At 40.0% G+C, this 3,749-nt stretch overlaps 1 protein-coding gene across 1 annotated transcript; it reads right to left on the reverse strand.

Moving 5' to 3' along the window:
* Positions 1-344: 344 nt before the first annotated feature.
* LOC149147609 (protein DMR6-LIKE OXYGENASE 2-like) lies at positions 345-2,035 on the reverse strand. Its single transcript, XM_089441890.1, has 4 exons — positions 1,748-2,035; positions 1,125-1,372; positions 717-1,038; positions 345-656 (listed from the first exon to the last, which is right to left on the reverse strand). Exons 1-4 carry the CDS (start codon positions 2,033-2,035, stop codon positions 345-347), a joined length of 1,170 nt encoding a protein of 389 aa, XP_089298016.1.
* Positions 2,036-3,749: the final 1,714 nt, after the last annotated feature.

The following is a 3,749-nucleotide window of genomic DNA, read 5'->3' on the forward strand; positions in this document are numbered from 1 at the left end:
AACCATACCATTACAAAGGAGCACAATAATAATCATAAACATATACTTATTTATCATCAATTTATGCACTGTTGTTTACAGTCAACCTGATAGATTACCCTAAATACAAAGTTAGGTAGACTAGCCTCCATGGGGCGATATGTGCTATTTCTTTATCACTTATTATACTCCTAGAAGTATAAACGATATGTCAATTACAGCAGCTTCAATAGTTTACTCCACATGTGTTCTTTGGCACATGGAACGCTACCTTACGTACCCCGCACGTCATGTATTAAAACTAAAATTAGTTAATGTTGGTCAACGTCAGATAAAGAAAGTAGAGAGATGTTGTACAACCTTAGTCATGGGGCATTGTGGATCTTGAAATGATCCAATACAGTTTTCTTTATCAATACCTGGCTCCAAAAAACTCCAAGGAATTCGTCAAACGTATGTCCACGGTACTGAGCTGGATGCGCTTCATCAACCATGGATGGTGCAGGAGCAATAATCGCATCCACTGAAGGACTGTAAAACATAGGAATTGATATACGTCCACTCGCCGCGTTTGTTACTGCTCGATGCTCAACACTCCTGAATCTCCCATTGCTGATCACCCTTATAATATATTCAAAACACAAAAAGGAACACACAAGTATCATGATTAAGTCTATCTGCAACTTTTACAAAGATTGAAAACTATGTTTTATGGGATCTGCGTAGTTTTTACAAACCTGCAACTGATCTCCCAAGTTGACAACGAAGGCATTAGGCACTGGTTCTACGGCAACCCACTTTCCATTTTTTAGAACTTGCAGGCCGCTCACATCGCCTTGCATCAAAACAGTGATGCCCCCACCGTCTGAATGGCCTGGTATACCAAGGGTAAGATCTGGATTTGGGCATGGAGGATAATAATTTATGACCATCAATTGGTCGTGTTTTCCAAATGTTTTATTCAGGTAATCGGACTCCAGCTCTAGAGCTTCTGAGATGGCTGCCAACAGCTTTAAGCATAGTGCTCTCATCTCTAAAGCGTACTTGCCAGCGACCTCCCTGTAAAAAAGAAGGCAAAAGCTAAATCATAACAAGTTACATGACATATCTGATGAGTTGTGTCTAAAAAATTGCTGTTTACCGACCTGTAGGCTGCAGGTTTTTGAGGCCAAGAACCGATGACTTCCTCTAAAGGATGACAAGGATGTCTGAGATAGTCCTTCCAGTCATGGACTTTCTCTTTGCTAACATTCGTGCTGGTCGAGAGCCGAACGAGCTGCCTTGGGTTCTCTGAGTAAAGACATGCTCGATCTTCCACGGGCATTTCGAAGAATTCTTTGGCGATATCCATCATGCTTTTCATGACAGTCTCTGGCATGCCATGGTTCACTATCTGCTCTTCACCGTATCAACCATATTGTGGTCAACAAAATATACAGTCACTCAAATATTCAACTTCATGCTCACTCAGTATATTAATTCCAGTATATGACTAGCTATTAAAGAAATTCCAGTATATGATCAGCTATTTCTGGTTCATAGATCTAGTATTTTATGGAACAATTTAATTAGTGGATAGTTGAATTTGCAACAAGAATTTGGTAACTTTTAAAACCATCCAGCTTTGCAAAATAATTCCAAACCATTAACCAATAAAAAGTAAATTTGTGTTCACTCACTCCATTTATTTTCATCGGTGTTCCAAAAACAGAAAACATTAAAAAAAAAGTCATGAGGTTGAAAAACTGTTGAGGTTTGACATATATACCTGGAAAAATCCATCCTCCTCACAGGCACTGCTGATTTGTTGGAGTACCTTCGCTCTGTTAGGGCCATCTAGATCTTTGAGATCCACCACCCGAATGCTGTCAGAATAAGAGACCTCAGACATGCAAGGGCGTTCGTTGGGAGGCAGGATAAACTTCTCCTGGACTTGAAGATTGTTAATTCCATTGGACATTAGCTTCTCAATAATTCCACCGAGACCATCACGAGTCTGCTCAACTGGAATTGCAGATGCCATCGTTCTTTCGTTTCTTTGCGTATTGAGGCTCATCACACTTTTCACTGGAATAAGTTTCCCAACGCAATATATAGAAAATTGCTTTGGTTGATGCTTGACTTGGTCAACTATATTGTCGTTGTCCACAATAAATAGCTCAATATTTTATAATTTTTTATCTTCTGTCAAACACACGAGATGCCTTAAATTCAAAACTCCGGCCTAAAACATGAAGTCGCGAAAGTGTATTAAAACTTAGAAGTCTAGCCACGTGATTAGACGGCCAAAATCCGTGCGAAGAAAATCAGAGATTTTCAGTCGGCTTTATGGGATAAACGACAACGCATGGAGAGAGAATAAGTTATTTTTTGCACAGGGTGGATGTTCAGGTGGGACATTTGCGTGTCAAGCGGTCATTTTCAAGTCTCAGTTGCGGCAAACATTATCTACCGGCCCACTGGAAGTGACTGATATCATGAATGAGCAGGTTTGAAGGTGAAGTCCATTTACCAAAAGAAATTGGCGATCATGATCCCCAAAGATCAGGATCCCAGTTACCTTTCGTTGTCAAGCCGGTGAAATAATGTTGGGAATATTATAGACCAAGCACAATAATATTAATAAGTGTTTTTTTTTTTTAATTAATGATTGAATTACAATTATTTATTTTATGTTTAATTTTTTATAATATAATTTTATAATTATATTAAGTAAATGTGAAAAGATAATTTAATTATTTATTTTATATTAGTTTTAAAAATTTATATATTGTATTTGTTATTTGATAATTTTTACCTTAGTTTTATAATTGTATTATTTGTTTTAAAAATTTATGTATTCAGAGAATATTATTTGTTATTTGATAATTTATATTATTTGTTTAAAAAAATTATGTATTCACATAATAATATTTGTTATTTGATTCCCAGATTCGGGTGGCATTACTGTCTCCACAGTTCTCCATGCACGAAGTTAATGCCTAATACTGCGAGCTGCAGCGTGGCCTCCCGGGACGTAACCTCATGCGAGCAAGGAATGAATATTAATGAGAGATCGGGTGGCGGATTTGCATTTAAGTTCTGCGTTGATTGACGCAACATGCCTCATGTTATAATCATGCCGATCCATGGTTCACTCACCAAGCCTTGTGCTCAGTCGCGCGGTAATAGAACCTGGTTTGCGGGAGCTGTGGGTGATGGCTTAAATTTGGTGCATTGCCGCGAGCTCAAAACCATCTCTCTCAAGGGTAATTTCTCCCCTCTTCTGGATTCTTGCTCTTTGTTATTGTCTGCAATTTTTGTGGTTGTTTACAAGCTCTGTCATATTGTGGTGTCGGTCTCTAGCTCTGTTGGGCATCCCTCTTGCCTCACCCGACTCCGTCCTGTTGGTCATCCCGTCCATAACCCATTTGTGTCCTACCTTCTTTCTGTCATCATGGTTCGTTCGGGCAAGCGGCATTGTTCAGGGGGGCGTCGTGACGGCCGTCTGCATCCTTCAGTCGGTCATGCCATGGAAACGACGCCAAAACCGTTCAATCCCTCCCCCGTCCATGAAGCTGGGCCTTCTGTTGGCTCTGGTCGGAAACCTACTCCGAATAGTGCTTTTCAAACAAAGCACTTCAAATTTCAAAGTAATCTGCACAGGCCCCTGGTCACTGCCCACATTACCCTTATACTCTCGGAAGAGGAAAACCTTGTCTCCCCCTTGGCCTGCATCGCCCCTGACCCCTCTCCATGCAGTGAGAATTCCTCGGACAAAAACAACATGG

Source organism: Pinus tabuliformis, chromosome 9 (assembly GCF_031772625.1).
Source record: "Pinus tabuliformis cultivar Carrire ecotype Pingquan chromosome 9, CPIR1, whole genome shotgun sequence".
Taxonomy (NCBI): Eukaryota; Viridiplantae; Streptophyta; class Pinopsida; order Pinales; family Pinaceae; genus Pinus; species Pinus tabuliformis.